Source organism: Pipistrellus kuhlii, unplaced genomic scaffold (genome assembly GCF_014108245.1).
Source record: "Pipistrellus kuhlii isolate mPipKuh1 unplaced genomic scaffold, mPipKuh1.p scaffold_m20_p_1, whole genome shotgun sequence".
Taxonomy (NCBI): Eukaryota; Metazoa; Chordata; class Mammalia; order Chiroptera; family Vespertilionidae; genus Pipistrellus; species Pipistrellus kuhlii.
This window is the reverse complement of record NW_023425404.1, coordinates 60,152,942-60,180,231: the sequence shown is the minus strand read 5'-3', so window position 1 is coordinate 60,180,231 and position 27,290 is coordinate 60,152,942. Positions and strand designations below refer to the sequence as shown.

Below are 27,290 nucleotides of genomic sequence, written 5' to 3'. Positions count from 1 at the left end.
TACCACTAACTTTATCTAACATGCTGTTAACCATTAGTTTTCTTCTCCTTCTTTTCCTCTCCTTTTCTCTTACCCTCACTGCTTCCCCTCCCTCTCTCTCTGCTCCTCTCTTCAATATTATCCTATTCTATAATACATTACCTTAGTATTGGTAGGCTTTACACATGGATTAAATGCTATTAAAAGGTCCTCAGAGAGTCAAACTTTATTTTTTTAAAAAATATATTTTATTGGTTTTACACAGAGAGTAATTGAGAGGGACAGAGACCTAGAAACATCGATGAGAGAGAATCATCGATCAGCTGCCTCTTGCACACCCCCCACCGGGGATGTGCCCGCAACCAAGGCACATGCCCTTGACCAGAATCGAACCCGGGACCTTTCAGTCCGCAGGCCGACGCTCTATCCACTGAGCCAAACCGGTCCCGGCAAACTTTATATTTTTTAAAATTAAAAAATGTAGCTCTGTAGGGTCTTCCGTAGTCTTAAAAACGGGAATCTCTTTCTTCTCCAGTGTTTGGTTGCCTTTTTCTCTTCGCTGTCCATGAATCCACGATCAGACAAACCAACATTAGCCCAAATCTTCTACATGGAGATGAGAAGCTCATGCTGGGCAATTTTGCTGAGGTCACTTTATACCTTATTGAAGTATTTATATTCTTGAGTAACATAAGCTTCTGCATTCATTTTAAAACCAAGTATCAAAATTTAAGTGCCGAGAGGAAAGCTCTTAGAGGGTAGGATTTAGTGCTTCAACAACCAAGTTAAAATAACAAAAAAAAAACTTGAAAATAGTTTAAACATTTAACTGTTTAAATTACGAATACCTGTACACTTTTGGCTTTTAAATTTTAAATATGTATTATGTTAGTTATATCCAAATAACCTGGACCTAACAAACTATTGAAAAATACAGGGTGCATAACTTTAATCAGTATAAGGACAAGTAAATGATTATCATACACTGTTGGGTATGCAGGGCTAAAGCCAAAAGTGTTTTCTGAAACATTGGAGGTTAGAGTTCTTTTCTGGGAAGAAGTGGCCACCTGGTGTCCAATGTGTTAAGCAAAGTGTCAAAAAAACCATTCAAGAGGTAATTTACACACTACTTAACTTTTATGAAAACGCATCATGTAAAGGCTGTTCTGAAAGGTGTTGCAAATTTTTATAAATCTAGGTGCGTCCGGCTTGTTTAGAAAGAGACACCACTGCCCTTTCTTCCTAAGCAAATTGTTTCTATTAAGTTCTTAGAACTATCAAGCACTTTATGATTCATAATTTCAAGAACACTAATCCATTTAGCCTTGCATTCAAACCTAATTGCATCCACAAAGATCTACCATTCCCAGCTTCACTGTGATTGCTCCTCAGCATAACCTCTTCTCTAGACAGGCCACTCAACTATCATTCCCTGAGTATATCTTTCACAGTGTTACCTTTGCATCTTTGTTCTCCTTATTCCCCCACCAGAAATAGCCTTTTCTTCAGTTTTGGCTAGCAAATTCCATACTTTTAAAAAGTTTTAACTTAAAATAATACCTACTCCATGATGCCTCACTTTACCAATTTGGCATAATTTCTTTCATCTTGATATTTATGGTATTAACATATCACTTATATTTGCTAATTTCCAATTTTATATATTTTTAATGTGTGCAGCTTATGTTCCTAGTTTTGATAGGATTCATATCTAATCCTCTTTTTTCACACTATCCCTCTTTTCAAAGCAGATGGATGTTAAATATTAGTAATTTTTTTATATTACTTCTTTAAATTAAATTGACTTTTAATTGAAAACTGGCTGTTTCTTTTGTATTTATCTCAGGTATAGTCCTAATCATTGTGTGATATTTCCCTGATGTTTTTTAAATTAGGTAACTGTACATTGGCGATATGGCTCACATAAATGAATCAGTGGTGTCTGAGTTTGTGCTTCTGGGACTCTCTAATTCTTGGGATCTTCAGCTTTTCCTTTTCGCAGTCTTTTCTATGGTGTATGTGGCATCTGTGCTGGGCAACCTCCTGATTATTGTTATCATTTCCTCTGACTCCCATTTGAATTCTTCGATGTACTTCCTGCTCAGTAACCTTTCTTTCATTGATATCTGCCAATCTAACTTTGCAACCCCCAAGATGCTCGTGGACTTTTTTGTTGAGAACAAGACTATCTCCTTTGAGGGTTGCATGGCCCAGATATTTCTCCTTCATAGTTTTGTTGGGAGTGAGATGATGTTGCTTGTCGCTATGGCATCTGACAGATTTATAGCCATCTGTAAGCCCCTACGCTATAGCACAATTATGAATCGGAGACTGTGTATAATCTTTGTGTCTATTTCCTGGGCTGTGGGTATTCTTCATTCTGTGAGCCACTTGGCTTTTACAGTGGGTCTGCCGTTCTGTGGCCCAAATGAGGTAGACAGCTTCTTTTGTGACCTTCCCCTAGTGATAGAGCTGGCTTGCATGGATACTTATGAGATGGAAATTATGACGCTAACTAACAGTGGCCTGATATCATTGGGCTGTTTCCTGGCTTTAATGATTTCCTACGCCATCATTTTGATCACTGTCTGGCGCCGGTCCTCCGGTGGGTCATCCAAGGCACTTTCTACGCTAACAGCTCACATCATAGTGGTGATTCTTTTCTTCGGGCCTTGCATCTATTTCTATATATGGCCTTTTAGCAGACTTTCTGTGGATAAGTTCCTTTCTGTGTTCTACACTGTTTGTACGCCCATGTTGAACCCCATCATCTACTCTCTGAGGAATGAAGATGTTAAATCTGCCATCCGAAGGTTGAGAAATCGTCATTTGAACTGGAAAAACTAGAGATCACCCTGAAGGCATGTAATCCTGAATGAGAATGAAGAGCCTCCACTGGATCACAGCATCATGCCAATTACTTTTGCTAATGTCATGGGTTATTGAGATATAGAATTGGATTTTTGTCCTAAATGCAATGAAACCGCATAAAATCAGTTCTTGGTTTAATAGTATTTAAAGAGAATTTAAACCAATTTTTTTTTTTACAATTCTAAAGTACAAATTCTCTTAAAATATTTAATAATTCCTTTAGATATTTTATAAAAAATTTAGTCTAACCTACATAAAATGTTACTTATATTACTAAATTTGTGATTATTTTCAATTGCAGTGATTTTTGTACCTTGCAATCATAATGTTTAAGCAAATTGAGTTTCTGATATATTCATTCAATTTATTCACAACATTTTAAAATATATTAACATAGTAGAAGAAATATTATATTTTACAACATGGACTTTACCTCATTGACATACATTTACTAGCTCATCTTTTCCTTTGTATTGCATATTTGGTTATTTCTAATTTGGTTGTTAAACATTTGGTTATATATACTTTTCCCTACTACTACTCTGTTCCAATAAAAGATTTGTTTTCTAGATTTATATTCATCTGTACTCATTTTATAAAACTTTTTCTAGATATTTGTTGCTATCAGCAGTATATATATATTTAAAGTCTACTTATTTTATTTTTTTAAATATATTTTTTATTGATTTTATACAGAGAGGAAGGGAGAGAGATAGAGTTAGAAACATGGATGAGAGAGAGTCATCGATCAGCTGCCTCTTGCACACCCCCCACCGGGGATATACCCCCAACCAAGGTACATGCCCTTGACCGGAATCGAACCCGGGACCCTTCAGTCCCCAAGCTGACGCTCTATCCATTGAGCCAAACCGGTCCTGGCTAAAGTCTACATATTTTAAAGTAGAATAATTTGTTATAATAAATTTGGTTATCCATAGAAAATTGTAAATATCTTTCAAATTGATTGCAAATATGGCATATGTTGAATAATTAAATTCAGAGAAAATGTTAATTTTATATGTTTCTAAAACATACAAATGCACAAAGTGACAAAAGATTATTTGCAACTGAAGACCAAATCTGAAATCTATTTTTCACATTTCTTGGAAAACAGAAAGAAAAATTCATGTGCCTTTAATAATAAGGATTTTAAAATCTACTAATAATTGTTTTATTTGCTGGTCAAAAGTTTTATTACATATGTACTTCTTTCTGGATTTACATTATGAAAAAGGCCTTGTAACAGAAAGGCTAAATGTATTCTAACAATGAAAAAGAATTGCTCAACAGAAAATGGAAAGCCAAGTTCAGTACTCTCTATTCAGTTTTTAAGTATACTGTAAGACATACGTTAGTGGCTATGCGCATAGGTATTAATCTGCATACCAAGTCTTAGTGCAAGCTGGGTTTTAGATATAGACATACAGTCTGTTTGAACCATGATACCATTTAGTTTTCTTAGAACCTTGTCTTTTGATAAACTTCATTAGTATAATGTCAAACATGATAATGACCTTTTAAATTTGAATAACTTTTATATATTTTTATGCAGTGCCAAAAACATTTTAATTGTACAATAAAAAGTAAAGCAACCATGGTATTGTTGTTAGTATTTTTATTCCCTTTTAACTCTGTCTTGCTGGTAAAAATAGAGAGGTTGTAGTGCCCTTGCGAAATTGAGTCATTTCACTGCTCTGATCATCAAAATTCCATAATGAAGGAAAGGAGGAGTAGGAATAAGGGGGCAATGAAAGGAAGAGAGAGGAAAAGAACAGAAGAAATAGAAGGGAAATTAGAATTTATGAGGGGCTGTTTAATTTGGTCCAATTATTTGTCATGCCAGAGATATTCTTCAATTTTATAATTCTTAATTTACCATTGTTCTATTTGGGTTTTTACTGATCAGACATAGCCATAACCTATCACATTCAATTTGGCAAAAATCCAAAAATTATAAAGTAAAAAAAGTTCATATGTCTAACTACATAATTTTATTTTTGTGTGTTATGCATTTTTATTTTTAAATTAAATTTATTGGGGTGAGAGTGGTTGATAAAATTATGTAAGTATCAAGTGTACAATTCTGTAACATATCATATCTACATTGCATTGTGTGTTTACCACCCAAATCTAATCTTCCATCACTATATAATTTTCCACAGAGGTTTCTGTTTTGTTTTGTTATAAAGCCTATCACAAATAAAGTCAAAAGGAAAAATAGGTGAAAAGCAGTATTGTTCTTAGGACTAATATCTTTAATTTGTCAAGAGCTCTGACAAACAATAAGAAAATGACCAAAAAAAATCCAATAGAAAAATTAGCAAAGTATATGAAAAGGTAGTTTATTATTAATGTAATGTAAGTTACTCATCAATATATGAATAAAACTAACATATAAGAGAATGTAGGTATAAATGCATGAGATTCCCTTGTTCAGTTGTATGATTGAAAAAGATCTAAAAGTTTGATAGTTTACTGTGCTGATAAAGCTTTGATAAAACAGGAAACCTCAAACATTGTTATCAAAACTCTAAAATGATACAATATATGAAGGAAATTTTTCAATATCATCAACATTTTAAAAATATGAATTGGTTGTTATACTTACAGTACTTTATCTTACAGATATTCCCATGCATATATAAAATAAAATATGTGCGTGATATTTATTGAAAGTTTTGCTTTTAGGAACAAACTATGGAAAAACATAAATATACAAAACCTAAAGGTTTATTAATGTATACACCTGAACTATATTATTGGTACATCCATTTAATAGAATGCTGTGCAGCTATTAAAAATAATTAGGGATCATGTAAGGCTTTTATCAATTTACAAACAAAAAATGTGCTCCTGATTAAGGGAGGGCTAGAGAACACTTTATCAAGGAATTTTGGTTAGAAAGGGTTATTAGAGATCATTTAAGCCAGCCTCCTCATTCACTGAGGAAATTCAAGACCAGAAAATATAAATGCTCTGTCTAAACATTTCTGTGAACTAGTGACACAGGCAAGATTTACATACCTGGACCTTTCCTTCTAGCAAGTTGCAAAGTTATGGAATTATGGACCTGTGTCTGGGTTTCAGTTTTAGTGGGTGTTTCATGAATATGGAGACTTTAATGGGACTATTCGAGTTGAGGAGGTATTATAATTATTAAAATCAATAATTTTTTCTAACTATATTTAAACATTTCTGGAGAACAATTTTATTGTAATTTAATAATGGGTTACTCTAGATATGCATGCTTTGATATTTATGTAATATTATTTAAATATTTTTTTCTCTTTATAACATAATAAATTGTGTTTTGATTTTGTAGTCCAAGAAAATATACTCTCATAAGCTAATAGCTCTGGTCCAGGTGATGGTGTTTTCTTAAGTACTCTTGGGCAAAGAATAAATCATGATTGATCTTATTCCACTTAGTATGTATTCAATCACATCCTCTATATTAGGGGTGTCGAACTCAATCAGAGAAGGGGCCAAAATCTAAAATCCAGCCTAAATCGCGGGCGGAATGGTTTACTGAACAGTCATAAACTGTCATTGTGATGGAAACGCAGCGGAGTGCAGTGATGACAGCGCAGTGCGGGCCACATTGCAAGGCCTGGCGGGACGGATTTGGCCCTCAGGCCTTGTGTTTGACACATGTGCTCTATATTAAGCAAAACAATGCTTTTCTTCTGATTTCGAATTATCCTAAACTAATAATAGCCACTTTTTGAATATCTAATAAGTACCAATGACTTTCAGTTTTACATTTGACATTGGTCATAGTGGCATTGTATGGTGGGTACATAACTTATAGCCATTTTATAGATGATGAAACTGAGAGGCTTAGTGTAAGTCAATATTTTAATGCCCTTTCCTATTCATTACAACATCACAAGTGAAAACAGTCTCAGCAGCTGAGAACTTGTTCTGAGATTGACAAAATTAACAACCAGAAATGCATAAGCAAGAAAGAGTCTCTGAAAACTAAAATAAATATAAAGGTTAACAACTAAATCTCATATTCCATTGTCCAGAGTGTTAGGTATGGCTGGAATTTCCAGGTAAAAATACTATAAAAGAAAGAACTACAAAGATATATAGCAACAGGAAGTTATAGGGGGCTCCTTTGAAGTATTTGACTACATATTAATCAGTGCATATGTGTGAGGCAGTTATCTGAAACCAGGGAAAGAACCAGCAGGAAAGAGGGCCAAACAATCCTCTCACAGGCAAGGGAACGTTTATGTTTCCTCTCTCCAGAGTGGAGTTTTAGAAATGTTTGGGTTTTGTAGTGTTCAAAGAACTGCCATAGACTAAAAGCTAAGCTGGATCTTCACAAACAAAGCTAAGACAGAAGCCCGGAACACTTCAAATGGATCCCAAGTAACTTCACTGTTAATCCAATAACATTTACAGGAATGAGTAGAGAAGGGAAAAAGGAACTAACATTGCAACGTTCACCATGCATTCACAATAAAAAATTACAACATGCAAAGCAGCAAAAAGGTATGACCTATAAGCAGAAGATAATACAACCCAAAAAAGGAGACTGGGAAATAACATATGTAATAAAATTATCAAGCAAGTCTCTTGAAATAGCTAATAAATATGCTTCTTATGCTCAAGAAGGTAGGCAAAGATGGATGTTAGGTAAAAGATGAAAAAATACTTAAAGCTCTAAATAAAATTTCTAGAGAAAAAAATGGCAATGTCTGAAGGCAAAATTCACAGAAGAGATTAGCATAGATTGGATCCTGTATGTAATTTGTGTTTCCTTCTTTCTGGATGATTATAACATGTTCTTATTTTGCTGATATTCAGAAACTGGGTTATGATGTGCCTTGGTGTATTTCTTCTTTTTTAAAAAAAAATTGTATTGATATCAGAGAAGGGAGAGAAAGAGATTGAAACACCAGTGATGAGAAAGAATCATTGATCAGGTGCCTTCTGCACATCTCACAATGGGGATGGAGCCCACAACCTGGGCAATCGAACCATGACCTCCTGGTTCATAAATTGACTCTCAAACACTGAACCATGCCATCTGTATGGTGTGTTTCTCTTTAAATTCCTTGGATTGGGTTAGTTGAACTTCTGAATATATAATTTTTTTAATACTTGGAAAATTATAGCGTATTTAGCAGTATTGCTTAATAAAGTTTCATTTCCTCCAAGTTGATTTATGAGTCAATGAAATCCAATTAATATATTCAAGAAAATTGGCATGCTAATTATCCAACTTACACAGAAATGCAAAAAGATAATGGACTCTTGAAGGAAGACATACTACCATATATTGAGACTTTTAATGTTAATGTTGTATTAAAACTAGTATTTAGACCACATGTGTCAAACACAAGGCCCGCGGGCCAAATCCGTCCAGCCAGGCCTTGCAATGTGGCCCGCACCGCGCTGTCATCACTGCACTCCGCTGCGTTTCCATCACAATGACAGTTTATGACTGTTCAGTAAACCATTCGGCCCGCGATTTAGGCTGGATTTTAGATTTTGGCCCCTTCTCTGATTGAGTTCGACACCCCTAATTTAGACTGTACACTGATTGCCAGATTATTATGACCAACTGACATTTGTAGGCATATTAGCCATAAACTGCTATCTTCAGTTACCAAGATAAAACGTCTCCAATTCACATAGGAACCCAAGGATTGGGCAGTTGAACATTGGAAAAAAGTCATGTGGTCCAATGAATCACATTTCCAGTTGCATATTGCAGATGGCAAAGTGAGAACTCCATGGAAACAACATGAAAGCATGCACCCCACATGCATGAGTATAATCCTTAAAGCTGGTGGGGGCAGTGTTATTGTTTAGGGCATGTTTTCCTGGCATGATTTGGGCCCTTTAATTCATGTGGAACAATGTCTGAATAGCACAACATACCTAAGTATCATTGCTGATCAAGTTCATCATATCATATTGATGGCATATCCCAATGGAGATGGCTTCTTCCAACAAGACAATGTGCCATGTATTGTGCAGGAGTGGTTTCGAGAATATGAAGGAGACTTTACTTTGTTTAGGTGGCCCTCACAATCCCCAGATCAGGCAGCTGGTTCCACAACCATCAAATCTCACAGAACTGGATAATACTATTTATCAGGCATGGTGTCAGATTCCTCGCATCACCTTTCAACATTTTGTGGAGTCAATGCCAAGAAGAATCGCCACAGTATTGAAGGCAAAAGTTGGCCCAACAAAGTATTGATGGGGTGGTCATAATAATCTGGTCACTCAGTGTATATTAACATTTAGTGGGATTGGTAAAAGAAAATAGAAACATGCTAATGGAACATAATTGAGAATCCTGGAACAAAATGCATATATACAGTCATCTGGTTTATAAAAAGAGATGATAATCAGAGCAGGGGTAAAATGAGGGTGCTTGGTCAAGTGTATATTTACATTTTTTTAAAACTTGATTTTAACCTCACAGTTAACAAATATTAAGTCAGATTCTTATGTTTATACTAGAAGCTTGGTGCATGACATTCATGCATTTGGAGGGTGGGGAGATCCCTCAGCCTGGCCTGCGCCCTCTCACAGTCTGGGAGCCCACGAGGGATGTCTGACTGTCTTGGAGGTGAGAAAGGCTCCTGTCACTGCCGCTGCACTCGCCAGCCATGAGTCCAGCTTCTGGCTGAGTGGCATGCCCCCCAGTGGGAGCACAGTGGCCACTAAGGGGGCAGATCCTGCATTGAGCGCCTTCCCCCTGGTGGTCAGTGTGCATCAAAGTGACTGGTCATTCTACTGTTCGGCTGATTTGCAAATTAGCCTTTTATTATATAGAATTTTGTATCAATTGAAAAAATAAATATTTTAAACCATGGTGTAGGAGGATGTTTTTATGTTGCATACAGAACATGAAATCCTAGGCAAGGATTTTTAAAATAGGACGCAAATTACTTTTTAAAAAATTACTTTAAAATGACAAACTAGACTTTATTCAAATATATCATCAATAGTCACTAAAAGACATTAAGAGAGCAAAATACAAATCATAATTTGGAAAAAGGTATGTACTATGCATATTATCAACTATATCTAGAATATTTTTATAAACTGATTACAAGTTAATTTTTAAAAAGCAGACTAATAAAAAAAAATGGGTAAAAACTTGATTGGATACTTAACAGAATAAATGGAAGGAATCTAGACCTTGGGTAATAGGATTGGTTTTAGATAAGAGAGAATGAGTATACTCAGTACATGCCATATACTAAAAGTCCATATAAAGAAGAAAATTCAAATGCCCTGTTTTCTGCACTATTTCTTTTCCATTGTATAGGCTCATAATGGTTAAATATCTTCATTAAACAACTATACAAGAAAGAATCTAAGTTGGGGGAGAGTCTACTTTTGCTCACTTTTATGCAAATCTAGCATAAAAAATTTTAATTGAAAAAAGTGAAGTCCTATTTTGCCACCAGATTCTGGTATATGGACTGATTTAAATTGTTTTGTCTTAAAAGAAGGCATGAGGAGTAGGACATCTCTAAATCTTCATATTTCAAATATGTGGTCTTAGTTTAGGAGTTTTGGATGAATTCTGACTATTAAAATTAACATATTTTATTACAGAAAAATTTGTATGAGACATTTTGTACCTATGTGCTTCAAAAAAGCCACAATAAAATAGGTTGGAGAAATGAAACAAGAAAATGTCAACTGAAATGGGAAGCTAATATTAACAGGTAGCTTATATTTCTGCTATTACAACCTATATTTTCCAGTTTTAAATAAATAATTTATTTGTTTATGTCATTTAAGGAATAATTATGATAATCTGGAATAAAATAATAGACAATTTTACCTAATAGATTTTGCTGCATGTCAAGCCACCTCAAATTGTATTGTTTTAAAGCAACGCTGATTTTATATTTCTTCTCTGGCCTGGGCCAGCATACCGTCTCTCTGCTGACCTGCTTGATGAGCCTGGAAATTGGAAGATCAGTTATTTCACCCACATACCTGGTTGTTGGCAGATAGGCAATAGGAATTAGCTATCAGACTAGGCATCTCAGTTCTTTCCACATGGCCTGTCATCTGTCATCAGTTTGAATGATCTACATGTCCACCAATAGAGTATTTATCTCATTATAGCATACCCATTTTTAAAGATAATATGTATCGATTAAAAAATAATTAGAGCTGTGTGCAGTTCACGGAAGTGTGCCTACTAAGCTCTCTCCCTGTTTGTCTCTTCTGTCTTCTCTCTTTCTCTATTCTCTCTCTTTTTCCCCCTCTCTTCTCCCTTTCTTCCCACTCCCTCCTTGCTTCCCTATTCCCCCCCCCCCCCCCCCCCCCCCCCCCCCCCCCCCCGCCGCCAGTGGTATGGAGGTGGCAGTGGAAGAAAGGGGAGATTTTCATTCTTACTTTACATATTCCTATAATTTAAGAAAATAAAACAGTATAAGATCTAAAGTTGAAAATTCTGCCAAAACCGGTTTGGCTCAGTGGATAGAGCATCTGCCTGTGGACTGAAAGGTCCCAGGTTCAGTTCTGGTCAAGGGTATGTACCTTGGTTGCAGGCACATCCCCAGTGGGGGGTGTGCAAGAGGCAGCTGATCGATGATTCTCCCTCATCGATGTTTCTAACTCTCTATCCCTCTCTCTTCCTTTCTGCAAAAAATCAATAAAATATTTAAAAATAAATAAATAAATAATAAAGTTGAAAATTCTGATCAGAGAAGGCACTTGATATGGAGAAAGTGACACAAACAAAGGTGTTGGCAAGACAACTACAGCCAAACTTTCCTTAATGTTTCATTATCTTTCCCATCAACTTCAGTCCTGGGAACACTGGACTCTCAATGTAACCTAGCTGACATTATTGCAACTATCACATCTTTTATCTTTTTTCTGTAAATTGCCTCTTACCTTGATATTCCACAATCACACCAACACGTATGTATTTTTATGTTGTGTAATTTCTGTCAAAAGGTTGTAACTAACATTTTAAAATAATTCCCTTTGTGATTTGATTCTGAGTACCTGAGTTTCTAAATCCCTAAACATCAAACTTGCCTAATGATGGCCAGTGTATCCATGGGGTTCCAACTAATTTATTTATCTTCTGGGTTCTGTTATGTCTAGGATGGTTTCATAGTATTAGAGTGCCAGTATTCTGTGTTTGCAGGACTTAAGAACCTACACTCTACAGATAGAAGGTATGTAATTTGACTTAAAATTTATTCTACTGAAAGCCTTTCTTCATGCTCCTGTCATCTGTACTCACTTTCAGGACTAGCATTAAGTGTCATTGTGGTATTTTTCAGTGCAATATTATATTAATTATATAAATCAAAAAATGCATTTAGCATGATTTTTAAAATATCTGACTAGTGCCCTCCCTGGTCTGGTTCAGTGGATAGAGCATCAGCCTGCAGACTGAAGGGTTCCAGGTTTGATTCTGGTTAAGGGCACATGCCTGGGTTGTGGGCTTGATCCCCAATGTGAGGCATGCAGGAGGCAGCTTATCAATGATTCTCTCTCATCATTGATGTTTTCTAACTCTCTCTCCTTCTCCCTCTCTGAAATCAATAAAAATACATGGGGAAAATATATATATATTATATATATATTGACATATATATATAAAATATATATATATATGACTAGCTAAAGTTAACAGTATTTACCTTTAATATTGGGAGAATAATTATTTTTTTCATGTTTTCCATGTTTCCAAATTTCAGCAATAAACAGTCATTATTTTTGTAATCAGAAAAAAATTAAAATATGAAAAAAAATAAATAAATAAACAAATAAATAGTAAAATATATCTTGCAAAACAAGTCCATTGTTAAAACTTGCTTCTGATAAATCTGGGTTCGATGTTACCTAGACAGCAACTATTATCTAGATGTTATCTAGACAGCAACTATTATATTTGATGTTATCTAGACAGCAATTATTATTCTCAAAAAAATTACATGGATTATAATTAAGGGTAATTTTTACCTGAAACTTAGTAACTATAGGTAAATAATAACTACATTGAAGAAAGAGAACAAATTTTAAATATTCATTTTTCATGTAAAAATAAAATAGAAAGTCATAAGATAAGTGGGTATGCATAACCATGGAAATTCACAAAAAGTTTATATATTTATCATAAGTATAATTGAGTTTATTGCAGAAAATTAAAAACTATCAACAAGTAAAGATGTCCCAAATGTCAAAGTCAAAATTTATAAATATGTTATTGTCTTTAATTTTAAATTACTATATCTTAATACTTCAAATTTGCTTTGTATGTGTTAGAACTGTAAATTTGAGTCAATAGCAGCTCTCATGAGTCTTCAAAGGATTATCACCCATTTCATTTAATGCAATAATTTCTTTTAGCCATTGTTCATGTTAAGTGAGGCTTTTATTTTAAAAAATGAACCAACAAATATTTTTTACTTCAGAGAAATAATTTACTTTTACCTAATTTGATAGGATAGTCAAAAGAGTCACCTAAATGCATGAGTAATTATTTTATGATTCTATTTAGATCATTAAAAGCATAACCTATGCCCATATGTCCACAGCAGACTTAAAAAGAGAAATATATTGTAGTCCATAATAATCTGGACAGAAATGTGTTATAGATGATAATAAGCTGGACAGGCATTCAGGAAAGTTAGGTAAGGGTCAATGAATTAGCAATAAGCCCAAAGTGGAATGTAATCCTTCTTCCAGCCATTTGCACAGGGCAGAAACCTATAAGAGTTATCTTAATAGAAAAGAGTGCAGGGTAATTATTGTAGCCTGAACATCTACATAGTGTGATTTCTTATCCCAAATACAACCTCTACAGAGCTTATGCCTATTTAGTTGAATTTTAAATTCTACCTTCAAGTTTTATTTTTTTCCCTAGGTTTTTGGGTTAGGGTTGTAGGAAGAGATTAACCAAAGAATTTTTATGCATATCCCATAGACACAGACAATGATGTGGTGAAGGCCTAGGGTGTGTTAGGGGCTGAGCAGAGAGAGGTAAAGTGGGGAATATCTATAATATTTAAATTATGCCAATGTTGCCACGTGAGACTTGCAGTTACAATTTATGTTCTTTTGGAAGAGGTAGCATTTTATTTTCATAATTTGTTGGTTCATTTTTTAAAATAAAAGCCTCACTTAAAATTTTAATAATCTTAATCCTATATAATAAAAGATTAATATGCAAATTGACCAAAGGGCAGAATGACTGGTCACTATGATGCATTCTAACCATCAGGGGGCAGATGCTCAAAGCAGAAACTGCCCCCTGATGGTCAATGAGCTCCCACAGGGGAGTGTCAGTCAACCAGAAACCAGGCTCACAGACTGAGAGGGTGCAGGCTGGGCTGAAGGATCACCCCCAACTCCTCACCAACACCTCCCCCCGCCCCCCCGCCAAGTGCACAAATTCCATGCACTAGACTTCTAGTATATATTAATACATATGTACATATGTATGTATTACTATCTTTGCAAAATGTAACATATATTTAGAGACAATGTAAAAAAAGAGAAGTAAAATAGCAAATTATGGAAGAGAGATTCATCAAGCTGAAAGTAAATGCCTGGGACCAGGCAACTTCATGCTCTAAAATAGGGGTGTCGAACTCAAACAGAGAAGGGGCCAAAATCTAAAATCCAGTCTAAATCGCAGGCCGAATGGTTTACTGAACAGTCATAAACTGTCATTGTGATGGAAACGCAGCGGAGTGCAGTGATGACAGCGCAGTGCGGGCCACATTGCAAGGCCTGGCTGGACGGATTTGGCCCGCGGGCCTTGTGTTTGACACATGTGCTCTAAAATAATCTTGTCTGTCTCAAAGTTGGAGCTGGTTGGAGAATATATTTTTATATTAGCTAAGGAGAGAAGAATTTCTTCAAGCTAATCAAAATATTCTAGGGAAAACTGTCTCTTGAAAATGAAAAGTTTCTTGTATTTTGTGTAAAACATCTCATCCGTTTTTATTACTGATGTCCCTTGTTTAATTTCTTGCATCTAGGTGGGGCCAGGTCAAATGGATGAAAATCAAACAGAAGTGGTGAGAGAATTTGCCCTGGCAGGCTTCTCACAGAAACCATCTACTGAGGCAGGGCTATTTGTACTATTTCTCTTCTTCTATGTGTCCACATGGATAGGCAATGTCCTCATCATGGTCACAGTGGCCTCTGATAATAATTTAAATTCATCACCCATGTATTTTCTTCTTGGCAACCTCTCTTTCCTAGACCTTTGCTATTCAACAGTAACTACTCCTAAGCTTCTGGCTGACTTTCTTGACAATATAAAGCTCATTCCCTATGACCAATGCATTGCACAACTCTTTTTCCTGCATTTTGTAGGGGCAGCTGAGATGTTCCTGCTCACAGTCATGGCCTATGATCGCTATGTTGCAATTTGTCGCCCCCTGCACTATACCACAATCATGAGTAGAAGATTATGCTGTGTGTTGGTAGCTGCCTGCTGGATGGGAGGGTTTGTACACGCTACTGTCCAGACAATTCTTACTATCCATCTGCCCTTTTGTGGGCCAAACAAGGTAGACAACTTCTTTTGTGATGTTCCCCCTGTCATCAAACTTGCCTGTGCAGACACGTTTGTCATTGAATTACTAATGGTATCTAACAGTGGGTTGATCTCTACCAGCTCGTTTGTGGTGCTGATTTCTTCCTACACCATTATCCTTGTCAAGATTCGCTCCAAGGAGGGAAGGCAAAAGGCACTCTCCACCTGTGCCTCCCACCTCATGGTGGTAACACTCTTTTTTGGACCCTGTATTTTCATTTATGCTCGTCCCTTCTCCATCTTTTCTGCGGACAAAGTGGTGTCTGTGCTCTACAATGTTATTACCCCTATGCTGAATCCCCTCATCTACACACTTCGGAACAAAGAAGTCAAGTCAGCCATGTGGAAGCTGTGGGGTAGGAGTGGACTTTCTTGGAAAAATAAAGGACCTAAGAATTTGAAGTGAGTTCTGAAAGAGAAAAAAATCTGTATTTAATAGTACAAGGAATTATTAAAATAATTCATTTTGTATTAATGAGTTAGGAGAGATAGACTAGTTGTTCAGTTTTCTTTCATAATTCTTCTATTTATGGCTTTACAATTACATTAAACTCAGGAAAACTCCTTTTATGTTAAATTTTCCTATCTCCTGTTTCCTTTTCTTCCCCAAAGAAAATCTGTTTCTTGTTTTTATTAGGGTGTGTTCTTTCATTCTATCCATTTGATCTTTCATTTGATCCATTTATTTGATCAAATTTTATTCTATTCTTTTTTTCTATTCAGTTTGCTATTACACAGTAGTACAAACTATCCTTTCCAAATTCTCACTACTTTTTCTTTGCCTTGCCACAGTTTTTTCTTCTTGATTTTTAACCTTTTAAAAACTAGTTATCTGAATAAAACTAGATGAATTGAATAAGGAATTTATATACTTTTTTTTATTCCCACAAAATATTTAAAGGGTATCAGTTAAATGAATTAGGGTGAATCAAATTTATATGACTGCTGAACAATAAACTAATGGGACATATTAGTTAGTTTCGTCACTTCTCCATACTGCTAACAGCCATCTAGCAATATAATTGACAGATCAATTGCCTAATATTGATAGAATGGGTTCCAATACCCATCTGTGAGTTACAAGCCAATTGAATCTAGACAAATTACTGAGATAATTGGAACCATAATTTCCTTATCTATAGTATTCACTGAATGATGCCTACTCCTTGGTGCTCTTTTGGAGACTACAAATTACAATAGATATGAATATATCTAGTTTGTTGCCTAGCTCATAACAGAGCTTTACAATTATTTATTTATTTAAGTTTTTTTTAATGACAGAATATACAGATGGTGATATTCAATACTGGTTGATTTGCTTTAGTGAAACAACAGCATGGTCTATAAATAATTTGTGAAGGATGTCAGAAAGTGTTTAAAAATGAGCGATGATATTTCCCCTATATGAATTATTGAACATAGTTTATATTCTGTCACCATTATCATAAAAAAAAAATTCCTCATTGACATTGATTGTCCTCAGAGTTATAGTAGGACTAATTCATAAGCTTGTGTACTGCTTACTAAGATTTTATAATCAAGGATAATAAAATTAGCTGAAACCGGTTGGGCTCAATGGATAGAGCATCGGCTTGGGGACTGAAAGGTCCCAGGTTCAATTCCGGTCAAGGGCATGTACCTTGGTTGCGGGCATATCCCCAGTAGGGGGTGTGCAAGAGGCAGCTGATCAATGACTCTCTCTCTCATCAATGTTTCTAACTCTCTATCTCTCTCCCTTCCTCTCTGTACAAAATCAATAAAAAATATATATTAAAAAAAGGATAATAAATTAACAGTCAAGTTTATGACAAAGTAGACACAAATAAAATATGAATGCAAAATACAAATGTACTATAACTTATTTTCATTGCTTTAGCTTTTTATAGTCAGTGGATTATAGAAGCAATTTTAGCAACTAATTTAGGTGATGAAGTCAGAAGCCAATAATGTTATGTAAATTCATTGAAAACTGCAATTTTGTCTTTAATATCTTTACATTTCCAACACTTTTTTAAATGTCTAAAATAAAATAAATATATATTGAACAAATGAAGGAGGTTTTTATATATTCTCTGATCAATGTGATAATGATTAGGAAAGAGATATTTCGCAGATGTTTTCTTTTTTCCTGCTTGGAAAGGTAACTTGTAAATTTTTCATTGAGACTTAGAAAATATTTTGAGAGATATTACAGAAACAAGAGCAGATCAAAACACTTATATACCACACTGTTGTTAGTGAGTCAGATAAATATATCAATATAAAAGAGATAATTGAAATTTTTAATTCATAATAAGGCAACTATTACTCATGTGACTTCATCTATATTGACGTGACTACAGAATCAGAGAAGTCTATATTTGAATTCTCTCAATCAGTACTTTATTAACAATACTACCAACTCATAAGGCATTGAGGATCAAATTTCAGCAGAATTAAGGCAATAAATCATAAATACATAACCCATTTGGTTTTTCACTATAAATTAATATTGATGTTGAACATTTCCCACTAATCAATGATATATGATAAAAGTAATACTTAGGAATTTTGTAAAAATTATGCAACATTTTGGAGTAAAGGAAGAAGACAAAAGCCTGTAATATAAAACCATTATTCTTAGGAAATGTAAGATATATAGAAACATATATAACTATAAACTCTATGGGTTAAGTGAAATATGTGTTGAAATAGAAATGGAAATAAATACTCTCTAGAAATTCTGAAGAAAACATACATATTAAAAAAAAACATTACTTCTATATAGGTATTTAAAAATACTCAGAAATTGTTAATCAGACTAGCAATTTTAAATTGCTTTTTTTCTTATCCTTTTCAAAGGCTACTTTCATTTCTTTTCTTTTATTCCATGGTCGTCTTTAAAACCACAAATGTTCTTCATATAAAAACATTAGTACAGATAACTACACTTTCTATATAGAAAATGATTATATATACCTTCCCCCCAAAAAAAGAAAATTTTCCATTATATGGTTTTAATGAAGCTGCTTGAAATTCCAAACCACACATTTGGACTAATTTCTAAAACATACCATTCCACACTGCATCTTTTGGTTCAAAGTATAGATTATAGTCATCAGTACATGTTTCTGCATTCTTACACATTTGATAATACACATTATACAATAGATGGGGGAGTTATCACTTAATGTTCCATTGGTTCTTTGGCCTTTTCTCCAGGTTCGCCAGCTGGTTGAACAAGCTGTGCCTTTCTCTATAGCTTTTCTTAAAGACTTTCCAGGAATGGAGACATATTATCATCCTCATAAATTACAAACTCCAAATCTTTATTAACAATTCCAATGAAAACGTTCTTTGTAGTTAGGTCCTATTCTGCAGGAAATGTCTCTCTAAGTATGCAGACCATTCAAATTGCACTCCATAAACTCAAGCACATGTCTCTCCAAGTAAGTAGAGCTGATTGAGAATGGGCTCCAATGGACATAGTTCTGCAGTCAAAATAGTTAGCTGATGGACAGGTTTAGAAAGTACGAGGGCCCATATAATCATAACCATCAATAATTAGTTCAACACCATATCGTTTTCAGCCATATCTTTGTGTTGATATCTGGGACTTGCTTCACAAGATACAAAATGAGACACAGGTCTGTCAAATACAAAACTGGAATCCAAACATTCCTGGCACATAAAATTACATAACAGTCTATCATCAGCAGTAAGTTCTGCAATTGAGATACCAATATGGCTGTCACATTGGAGAAATTTTTGGAGCTGCAAACTCTGACTGAGCTCTCTTCAATGAAACCAATACTGCATGGATTTTTTATTTCAGACCAACTGTGGCTGAAACTTGTTTGACAGCTTTCATTGCACAGTCAATTTTATGAATCCTGTCCTGAGAGCTCCAGTGACATTATTGTCATACTAGTTGGGAAACATGGTTCTGACCCAACACGGGCCTGGCTGTTGCCTCCTATGAAGCTGCGAATCAAGGAGTACTGGCTACTTTCAACAGCAAATCATTTCAACAGAAAATCAAACTCTATGAGAAAAGAGAGGCAGTTTTATAATAAGAATACAAAGACACAAAGTTAAGAAATTTATCCAAGACAGTATTATTTATGACAACACAGCAAATGACTGATACATTTAAATCTTGAATCCAATATTTAGTGCATCTGTTCAAATAAAATATGAAATCTCAGATTTTAAAAATGCTCACGTCCTTTGGAAAGTGTATGGGTATTCTGGGTGCTGAACATGAGTGCCTGTGAGATGACAGAATCTGAAATATAGTAGGTCCTTGACAAACATTTGTTAATTGAATAAATAAGTGTATAAATAGTATTAGTTATATTTTTGAGGATAAAATGGCTGTGTCCAAAGTATATAAAGTAAATAATCATTTTACATTAATAAAATCTAAATTGCCCTAAAGCAGATGTTTATTTCCTTTTGAGCTCTTTATTTCCTTTTGAGTTTAGACTATATCCAAACTCTATAAAATCAAAACATAATATTATCACAGTAGTAAGCAAGTGAACTCTTGATTAACATATCTTGATCATGCAGAGTTCTATGTTAATTTAGTGTTTAAGCCTATTTGTGGAATTGCAGTCATAAAGGAAATCAGAAGTACCAAGGAGTGTGTTTTTCCCAATTGAAGACATTGCCCAAATAACTGATGTTTCATAATCAATGTTGAGGAACAATGCTTTCATTCCTTGACCATTAATTTAGTCAGTATAAAATATAACTTGATTCTGATTCTCTTTTCCGAATCCAAATGTTTTTTCAGGACATTTTTAAAAACTCAGCAAATTATTTCAATCTGTGGTATTCAAATACATTTCCTAATAAGATGATTCCCAAAGGGAGAAATCAAATCAGTAAAATATAGTGTTTGTTTAAAATCTACTGTGGGTGAAAATAAAAATAAAAAGTCTACTGTGAGTGAAAATAATTAATTTTATAATCTAATGCATAATAAATATTAACATTATAACTTCAGTTTACACCATAAAATATTTAGCCATAAAATATTTTCCCATATTAAAATTAACTTGTATAATTTATTATCTTTGTCATGTATTCATTTTTTAAATAAAATGATTAATCATAATGCATTCAAAAGAAAAAATATACTTCTTAAGTCAATGGGATCCTGAAATAGTGTTGTATTTGTCTGTTTTCTTCTCCTCTCAGGCTTTTAAAAGTAGGACAAAAATTCACAGGGGAGAGACAAAATGGCAGCTGAACAGCTGGACCTGTTCTGAGCCTAGTCCCAGAGCAGATAGAAGGAGGGCCTGTGTGTTGCTCGGGGAGTGTTAGTTGGCAAGCTAAGGGGTAGCAGAACTTTAAAAGAAGGTAAAGGTCTGCTGGACAGGATTTCCTGACCAAGTGGCCCACACTACAGCGGAGACCTCTCCCGGAGCTATGGGCTCAGAGGGAAAACTACTCCATTTTACAAAGAAAAGAGGATCTTATCTGAGGCCTGAAAAACCCACAACAGTGAAGACCATCGAACAGCTGTGATGCCCCAATTGGCACAAACACGTGGATTCAAGGGAGTTCTTCAATCACCCACAGAAAGGTCAGAGTTTGGCGGGGATAACGTGAGGGATCTGGGTGGTGGCAGCTGCAGTGGATGCATGGCCAGAGTGGCTCCAAAAGAGGCAGCGGCTACAGAGAGAATCGTGCGCTGCAAGACCCAGTACTGGGTTTGGCGTGATCTTCCCCCAAATCGGGACTTTTTTAAAATGCCAAGGGATGCGTGACAAATTGTTAAGAGTCGGGACTGTCCCACCAAAAGTGGAACATCTGGACACCTTGGCACAGACCCCCTTGCTTCTGAGTACTAGGGAAGGACTGCCCAGTTTGGCATATCCTGGGAGACTGCAGTGGGAAATTGCCTTCCTGGAAACGGGATCAGAGCTAGAAGAAACAATCTGGGAACTGAGTCAATCTGGGAGCCAGCACCCAGGCAGCTTTCCTCTAAAAAACATAGAGTCATAGAGAAAGACATCTAGAGCAGCCAAAAAGATGGGAAGTCAATCCAGAAACACTGCCACCTAGGGGCTGAATTACAAACTGACTTTTTTAAAATTACTTTTAATTAATAAAAAATAAATGGACACAAATAACTAAGAAATAGCCTACTTAAAATTAAGGACTAGCTTACAAAACTGAGGTGCAGTGGAATGCAGGGAGCTTCATTACTGTCTGGACCAAGAAACAGGCATGCCAAATAGAATAACAGAGGAAGTGAATGACCACTACTGCACATTTTTATGCTAGTTTTTCTATTTTTTTATTATATTTTCATTTTTTACATCTTTTATTTTATTTTCACTTTTTACATCTTTTACTTAAGAAAAAAAAATTTTCTTTTTTCCTCACTTGATTTTACCTTTTCAATTATTACATTTTTTAGTTTCAATCATCATTATTACTACTGCTATTTTGCACTTTTTGTTTCCTTTTTCTTTTTTTTGCTTTTTTTAATTGCCATTTTATTTTTTCTTTATTTTATATTGGGATTAGTCTTCTTCATTCTATTTTCAACCCTATTATATCAATAGCATCGTTCAATCCTATCTCAACTCAACCTTTACACTATCACTCTCTTACTAACCTTTCCCCTTTTCGTCTCCGTTTATCTTAACCCTTTCCTACTTTAGTTTCTCCCTATTCTTTCTGTATACCCCCTGCTAAAATTCTCACCCTACTTATATACCTAATTTCCAACCCCCTGCTCCAAGTGAATAAATACCACTCTCTTTGTTATATTAACTATTAAAAAAACAAAAACTGTTTTTATCTCTGTCCTTTTGTTGCTTGTGTGAATGTTGATTATATAGAATTTTTATGCTTTTTAGTGAGATTGATATGCTTATTCTTTTGTTGTTATTGTTGCTTAGTAATTTTCTAATTGCTTTGTTTTTATTTGTTTTTTACTTCTGTTTATCCTAGCCTTGCTTGATATTAGTGGGTGTTGTAGTTTGTATTAATCTCCAAGTATTGTTGCTGGCATTTGCTGGGATTGTGGTTGTTCTATTGGAATTTTCTCCAGATATATATATATAGTTTGTTCCCCTTTTCTCTCATAGTCTGCTTCTCTCTCTCTCTCTCTCTCTCTCTCTCTCTCTCTCTCTCTCTCTCTCTCTCTCTTCCCCTTTTCCCCTTTTTCCCAATTTCATTTCAAAAATACTTTTTTCTTCTTTTTTTTTCTTTTTTCTATCTCCTTATTTATCCCTCTTTTTTTTTTTTTTTTCTTCTATTCTTTCTCTCATATCCCCTAATTTGCCTTTCTCTAGTGGTCACCTTTATTAAAGGTTATTAAAATCACAAAAACATTCCTGTTCAGTACCTTTTGTGTTGTACCTGATAGTGTTGTATTTTGTGCCTTTAAATCAACACAGGAGAAAGAGAACTACATAACCAGACATCCTGAAAAGAGAGACCATGGGGAGACAAAGAAATAGCCCGCACATGAAAGAAAAGCAGGCATCACCAGTAAAAAGAAGAAAACGACTTAGAGGCAAGCAACCTACCAGAGCAAGAATTCAGAGTAATGATCATAAGATGGCTAAAAAGAAAGGAAGACAAATTTGACAATATGAGTAAGAACCAAGAGGAAATGAAGATAAACCAAGAACAAATGAAAAATGACATCGCTACTATGAAGAACTCAATAGAAAGCATCAAGAGTAGGCTAGAAGAAGCAGAGGACTGCATCAGTGAGCTAGAAGACAAGATGGGGAAAAAGTACCCAATTAGAGCAGCTTCTAGAAAAAAAAAAATTAAAAAGCAGGAGGAGAGCCTGTGGGAGCTTTGGAACAATACAAAACAAAACAATATTAGAATAATAGGGGTTCCAGAAGGAAAGAAAACTGAGGTAGACATGGAAAAATATTTCAAGAAATAATGACAGAAAACTTTCCTGAGATAGAGAAGAAAAAAAAAACACACAAATCCAAGATGCTCGCAGAGTCCCAAGCAAAATGAATGTCAAAAGACCAATGCCGAGACACATTTAATTAAATCGGCAAACACCAATGACAAAGTAAGAATCTTAAAGTCAGCAAGAGAGAAACAGAAAGTTACATATAAAGGAACCCCCATCAGACTAGCAAATGATTTCTGAACAGAAACTCATCAGACCAGAAAGGAATAGGATGAAATATACAAAGTCATGCAAAGGAAGGGTCTGAATCCAAGAATACTGTACCCAGCAAGGTTATCAATCAAAATTGAAGGTGAAATAAGGAGCTTCACAGACAAAAAGGACTAAGGGAATTTATCACCACCAAATCAGCAATGCAAGAAATGCTAAAGGGTCTGCTGTAAAAATAAAGAAATAGGAAGTGAAGAAGAAACACAGGGTTATAGAATAAAAATGGCATCAAATAAGTACCTATCAATAATAACTTTAAATGTAAATGGATTAAATGTTCCAATCAAAAGACATAGGGTAATGGATTGGATAAGAAAACAAGACCCATATATCTGCTATCTATTGATACAAGAAAACCATTTTAGAAAAAATACACATGCAGACTAAGGGTGAAGGAATGGAAAAAGGTTTTCCAGGTGAATGGAAATGGAAAAAAAAAAAGCTGGGGTAGAAATATTTATATCTGACAAATTAGATGGCAAAGTGAAGGACATAACAACAGATAATAAAGGCCACTTCATAATACTAAAGGGAGCAATCCAACAAGAAGAATAATCCTAATAAACATATATGCACCCAATACAGGAGCACCCAAATACATTAAAAAAAAAAAAAACTGCTGGAGGACATTAAGGGAAAGATTAATAGCAATACAATCATAGTAGGAGATGTTAATACCCCACTGTCACCTTTGGACAAATCATCTAAAAAAAAAAATCAGCAAAGAAATATCAATCCTAAATGATGTACTAGACCAGATGGAATTAATCAACATCTTCAGAACATTTAACCCAAAGCCACAGAATATACATTCTTCTCAAGTGCACATGGGTCATTTTCAAAGATAGACCACATGTTGGGATTCAAAAAGATAGAAATCATATCAAGCATCTTCTCAGATCATAGTGGCATAAAATTAGAAATCAACTACAATAAAAATAATCCAAAGAAATCAAACACATGGAGAATAAATAGCATGCTATTGAACAAGGACTGGGTTACCAGAGAAATCAAGGAAGAAATTTAAAACATCCTAGAAACAAATGACAATGAAAACACAACGATCCAAAATCTATGGGACAGAGCAAAATCTCTTTTGAGAGGTAAGTTCATATCTCTACAAGCCTATTGCAAAAAAAACAAGAAAAAATGGTAACAAATTATATCACTCTACAACTCAAAGAGTTAGAAAAAGAGCAACAAGAAAAGTCCAGTGTAAGCAGAAGGAAGGAAATAACAAAAATCAGAGCAGAGATAAATTACATAGAGACCAAAGAAATAATACATAAGATCAACAAAACCAAGAGCTGGTTCTTTTGAAAGGAACCTCTAGCCAGGCTAACCAAGAAACAAAGAGAGAGGACCCAAATAAACAAAATCAGAAATGAAAGAGTGAAATAACAGACCCCACTGAAATACAAAGGATTGTTACAAAATGCTACAAACAACTCAATTCCAACAAACTGGACAACCTGGAGGAAATGGACATATTCCTAGAAAAATACAAACTTCCAAAACTCTATCAAGAAGAATCTAAAAACCTCAATAGACCAGTGACTTGGGAAGAAATTGAAACAGTCATCAAAAAGCTTCCACCAAACAAAAACCCAGGCTTTTAGCTTCACAGGAGAGTTTTACCAAAGATTCGAGGAAGAACTAAAACCTATCTTCCTCAGACTATTCCAAAAAATTCAAGAGGAAGGAACACTTCCAAACTCCTTCTATGAAGCCAGCATCACCCTAATACCAAAACCAGATAAAGACAACACAATGAAAGAGAATTATAGGCCAATATTCCTCATGAACATAGATGCCAAAATCCTCAACAAAATTCTAGCAGATTGGCTCCAACAGTACATCACAAAGATCATACACCATGACCAAGTAGGATTTATTCCGGGAATGCAAGGATGGTACAATATTCGCAAATCAGTAAATGTGATACATTACATAAACAAATTGAAAGATAAAAATCATATAGTCATATCATTTGATCAGAAAAAGGATTTGATAAAATCTAACACCCTTTTCTGATAAAAGCTCTCAACACGGTGGGAGTACAAAGATCATACCTCAACATAATAAAGGCTATATATGATAAACCCACAGCCAACATTATACTCAATGAGCAAAACTAAAACCATTCCCTCTAAGAACAGGAACCAGACAGGGATGCCCACTCTCACCACTCCTGTTTGACATAGTACTGGAAGTACTAGCCATTGCAATTAGATAAGAAGAGGAAATAAAAGGCATCCAAATTGGAAAAGAAGAATCAAAGTTATCCTTATTTGCATATGACATGATATTGTACATAAAAAAAACAAAGACTCCATCAAAAAATTAATTGACTTAATAAATGAATTTGGCAAAATTAACTCCAAGAAATCTATGGCATTTCTATACACCAATAGTGAACTTACAGATACTGAGACTAAAAAAGCAACTCCATTTACCATCTCACCAAAAAACTAAGATACCTAGGAATAAACTTAACTAAGGAAGTAAAAGACCTATATGCAGAAAACTACATTACACTGAATAAAAGAGATAGAGGAAGATGTAAACAGATGGAAGAACATACCATGTTCATGGATTGGTAGAATCAACAATATCAAAAAGTCCATACTTTCTTAAGCAATTTATAAGTTCAATGCACTCCCCATTAAAATGCCAACTGCATTCTTCACAGATCTAGAAAGAACTCTCCAAAAATTCATCTGGAACAAACAAAACAAAACAAAACAAAAAACAAACAAAAAAACAAACAAACAAACAAAAAAAAAACCAGATAGCCACAGCAATCCTGAGAAAGAAGAATAAAATGGGAGGGATCTCAATACCAGATTTCAAACTGTATTACAAAGCCACTGTTCTAAAACAGCCGGGTACTGACACAAGAACAGACATATAGATCAATGGAATAGAATAGAGAATCCAGATATCGACCCAAAACTCTATACTCAATTAATATTTGGCAAAGAAGGTATGAACATACAATGGAGTCAAGACAGTCTCTTCAATAAACGGTGTTGGGAAAATTGGACAGACACTTGCAAAAAAATGAAACTAGATCACCAACTTACACCATACACAAAAATAAACTCAAAAAGAATACAAGTTTTAAGCAAAGATGAAAACCATAAAAATACTAGAGGCATCCACAGGTAGCAAAATCTCTGACATATGCCAAAAATTTTTTACTGATACTGCCCCTAGAGCAATGGAAGTTAAAGAGAAAATAAACAAATGGGACTACATCAAAATAAAAAGCTTTTTTACAGCAAAAGAAACCATCAACAAAACAACAAGAAAGCCCAATGTATGGGAGAACATATTTGCAAATGTTATCACTGATAAAGGTTTAATCTTCAACATCTACAGACAGCTTATACAACTAAATAAAAGGAAGATAAATGAGCCAATTAAAAAATGTGCAATGGACCTAAATGGAATCTTCTCAACAGAAGACAGAAGGAAGGCCAAGAGGCACATGAAAACATGCTCAAAGGCACTAATCATGCAAATCAAAACAACAATGCTGTATCAACAATGCAGTAACATCAACAAATCAACAAACGACAAGTGTTGGCAAGGTTGCAGAGAAAAAGGAACCCTTGTGCACTGCTGGTGGGAATGCAGACTGGTACAACCACTGTGGAGAACAGTATGGAGCTTCCTCAAAAAACTGAAAATGAGACTCCCATTTGACCCCAT

General features: G+C 34.8%; 2 protein-coding genes and 1 pseudogene across 2 annotated transcripts; 2 read left to right on the top strand and 1 right to left on the bottom strand.

Annotated features, from left to right (window-relative positions):
* Positions 1 to 1,841: 1,841 nt before the first annotated feature.
* Positions 1,842 to 2,977, top strand: LOC118703151 (olfactory receptor 4K1). The gene has a single exon (XM_036409883.2). It carries the CDS (start codon positions 1,894 to 1,896, stop codon positions 2,824 to 2,826), a length of 933 nt encoding a protein of 310 aa, XP_036265776.1. The 5' UTR covers positions 1,842 to 1,893; the 3' UTR covers positions 2,827 to 2,977.
* Positions 2,978 to 14,867: 11,890 nt separating this feature from the next.
* On the top strand, positions 14,868 to 15,821 carry LOC118730257 (olfactory receptor 4Q2). Its single transcript, XM_036458461.1, has one exon. It carries the CDS (start codon positions 14,868 to 14,870, stop codon positions 15,819 to 15,821), a length of 954 nt encoding a protein of 317 aa, XP_036314354.1.
* A 2,760-nt stretch (positions 15,822 to 18,581) lies between these two features.
* On the bottom strand, positions 18,582 to 19,336 carry LOC118703091 (annotated as a pseudogene).
* Between the last annotated feature and the right edge of the window lie 7,954 nt (positions 19,337 to 27,290).

Bases quoted from the DNA above. Each gene is read 5' to 3' on its own strand.
- LOC118703151 (XM_036409883.2), top strand. From the start codon at position 1,894: ATGGCTCACATAAATGAATCAGTGGTGTCTGAGTTTGTGCTTCTGGGA.
- LOC118730257 (XM_036458461.1), top strand. From the start codon at position 14,868: ATGGATGAAAATCAAACAGAAGTGGTGAGAGAATTTGCCCTGGCAGGC.